The 3581-nt window shown below is 48.1% G+C and overlaps 1 protein-coding gene across 1 annotated transcript; it reads right to left on the bottom strand.

Moving 5' to 3' along the window:
- Window positions 36–455, bottom strand: LOC109224609 (RNA-directed DNA polymerase homolog; the record flags this gene model as incomplete). Its single annotated transcript, XM_019389154.1, has 1 exon — window positions 36–455. A coding segment is annotated over exon 1 (420 nt), but the record flags the coding sequence as incomplete, so codon positions are not given.

Raw genomic sequence — 3581 nt, forward strand, 5'->3', positions numbered from 1 at the left:
ACAACATGACCCAGAAATGCAACTAAACTCAACCAGAACTCACACTTCGAGAACTTAGCATATAACTGACTATCCCTCAGAGTCTGAAGAACCACTCTAAGGTGTTGCTCGTGCTCCTCCCGGCTGCTGGAATATATCAAAATATCATCAATGAAGACTATCACGAACGAATCCAAATAAGGCCTGAACACTCGGTTCATCAAATCCATGAAGGATGCTGGGGCATTTGTCAACCCGAATGACATAACCAAGAACTCATAATGCCCGTACCGAGTGCGGAAAGCTGTCTTAGGGACATCAGATGCCCTAATCCTCAACTGATGGTAGCCAGATCTCAAGTCAATCTTTGAAAATACCTTGGCACCCTGAAGCTGATCGAACAAATCATCAATCCTCGGCAGCGGATACTTATTCTTGATTGTAACCTTGTTCAATTGCCGGTAATCAATACACATTCTCATTGACCCATCCTTCTTCTTAACAAACAACACCGGCGCACCCCAAGGCGAAACACTGGGTCTAATGAAACCCTTCTCAAGCAAGTCTTGCAACTGCTCCTTTAACTCTTTCAACTCCGGCGGGGCCATACGACGGAATAGAAATGGGCTGAGTGCCCGGAGCCAAATTAATGCAAAAGTCAATATCCCTGTCGGGTGGCATACCCGGAAGGTCTGAAGGAAATACCTTAGGAAACTCCCGAACAACGGGCACAGAATCAATAGAAGGGACCTCAACACTAGAATCGCGAACATAAGCCAAATAGGCCAAACACCCCTTCTCGACCATACGCCGATCCTTCACATAAGAGACAACACTACGGGTAGAATGACCAGGAGTCCCTCTCCACTCTAAACGGGGTAAACCCGGCAAGGCTAAGGTCACAGTCTTGGCATGACAATCCAAGATAGCGTGGTAAGGTGATAACCAGTCCATCCCCAATATAACATCGAAATCGACCATATCCAGAAGCAACAAATCTACACGAGTCTCAAGACCTCTAATTACCACAATACAAGAATGATGGACTCGATCTACCACAATAGAATCACCCACCGGTGTAGACACATAAGCAGGAACACTCAAGGGATCACTAGGCATGACTAGGTACGGTGCAAAATAAGATGACACATACGAGTATGTAGACCCTGGGTCAAATAACACTGAAGCATCTCTATCACAAACCAGAACGGTACCTGTAATAACTGCATCAGAAGCCTCAGCCTCGTGCCTGGCTGGAAGAGCATAACATCGGGGCTGGGCCCCACTACCCTGAACCACATCTCTGGGACGGTCTGCCGCTGGCGGGCCTCCGCCTCTAGCGGCCTGAGCTCCACCTCTAGGACCTCTACCTCCACCTGGCTGGGCGGGCTGTGGAACACCTGGTGCCTGAACCATAGCACGGGAACCCTGCTGCTGCGACTGAGTACCCACCAATCTCGGACAAGCCCTCCTGTATGACCATACTCACCACACTCATAGCATCCTCCTAAGTGCTGCGGCTGAGGAAACCGAGACTGACCCTGGCGACCTGAATGACCACCCCGAAAACTATGGAGCGGCGGTGCACTGATAGGAGCTGGTGGTGCACTGTAGGGCTGTTGATCAGAATACTGCATGTGAGAACCACGGCCACCTGAAGCACCGTGAGAAACCTGAAGTGCTGACTGAAAGGGCCTAGGAGGATGGCCTCTACCATACGAATCCCTGCCTCCAAACGAGGCACCACTGAATTTGCCTGACTGACGGGGTCTCTTGTCTGCCCTATGAACACCCCCCTGTGATAGAACCATCTCAACTCTCCGGGCCACATTGGCCGCCTCTTGGAATGATATCTCACTCCCAGCCTCTCTAGCCATCTGAAGACGAATCAGCTGAATAAGTCCATCAATGAACCTCCTCACCCTCTCCCTCTTGGTGGGAAGTATGATAAGAGCATGACGAGCCAAGTCGATGAATCTGGTCTCATACTGTGTAACTGTCATAGAACCCTGCTGGAGACGCTCAAACTGCCTCCGATATGCCTCTCTCTGAGTGATGGGGAGAAACTTCTCCAGAAATAGCTGAGTGAACTGCTCCCAAGTCAAAGCTGGCGATCCGGCTGATCTACCCAAGTAATAATCTCTCCACCAAGTCTTGGCGGATCCAGATAAGCGAAAAGTAGCAAAATCAACCCCATTGGTCTCTACTATCCCCATGTTCCTGAGAACCTCATGAAAGCTGTCTAGATAATCCTGGGGATCCTCGGTAGATGCACCGCTGAAAGTAGTAGTGAAGAGCTTGGTGAACCTATCCAATCTCCACAAAGCATCGACAGACATAGCTGCACCATCACCGGTCTGAGCTACCACACCCGGCTGAACTGCTCCAATAGGCTGAGCTGCTGGAGTCTAAAACTGGGGAGCTACCTGCTCCGGAGTGCGAGTAGCAGGAGTCTGGGCTCCTCCTCCAGCCTGAGAGACGGCTGGTGCTACAGGAAGTAGACCTGCTCGGGTGACACTCTCCATAAGGCCCACTAGACGGACCAAAACATCCTGAAGAACTGGAGTAGCAATAAATCCCTCTGGGACTTGAGCTGGGCCCACCGGAACTGCTGGGGCCGGAACCTCATCATCAAAATCAACCTGAGGCTCCGCTATGGGTGCTGCTGCCCTGGGCTGAGCTCTGCCCCTGCCTCGGCCTCTAGCACGGCCTCGGCCTCGCCCTCTGCCCCTCGTGGGCGCTGCTGCTGGGGGCTCGAGCTGCTGATCGGTAGATGAGGAAGCGCGTGTTCTCGCCATCTTCGAAAGAACATAGTAGAAATTCAATTAGTATTGAGAAACCAAACCGCACGACAAGAAAGAACAAATGTGAAGTTTTCCTAACTCTGTAGCCTCTGGGGGATAAATACAGACGTCTTCGTATCGATCCCTCAGACTCTACTAAGCTTGTTCATAAATTGTGAGACCTATGTAACCTAGAGCTCTAATACCAACTTGTCACGATCCGGACTTCCCACCCTCGGGAGTTGTTGCGGCCAAACGCACACGCAAGTATACGTGGTTGTCAAGTAATAAAGTGACTAAAAGTCGGATGTCGAACCCACGAGGACTTGTGATTAACTATTAACTAAATTAGACTATCTTAATTATCTAAACAAGAATTAAACCTAGAAATATTTGATTCTAAACTAATTAAATTAAGAAATATAAATAATGAACTTTGAACAGAGAAAGAGCAGATTTTTATGATATCAATGTAATGAAAACGATCTAGGGTTATGGGCTATCTAACATTCCTATTGTATTCTTCAATTGAATTGACTAACTAATTTATCTAGTTTATTGGTTAACAGGGTTAATATTGCTCATAAGAATCTGTCGAGTTCTTACTCGCCTATTCAAGCTAACCTAACTCCAATATGTCTATGGAATTAGAACTAACAAGAACGCATTTATAATTCCTGTAAATTAACCAAGCAAGGCAATTGGGTATATGTCTATCCTAACCGCGAATCCGTTCCCCGATGCCCAAGTTCAAAAACTTGCTCTACTCAATCCTATATGCAATCTAGAATTCCCACTTTCGAGTTCAATTCAAGATTC

Source organism: Nicotiana attenuata, chromosome 3 (genome assembly GCF_001879085.1).
Source record: "Nicotiana attenuata strain UT chromosome 3, NIATTr2, whole genome shotgun sequence".
In the NCBI taxonomy this organism is placed as follows: Eukaryota; Viridiplantae; Streptophyta; class Magnoliopsida; order Solanales; family Solanaceae; genus Nicotiana; species Nicotiana attenuata.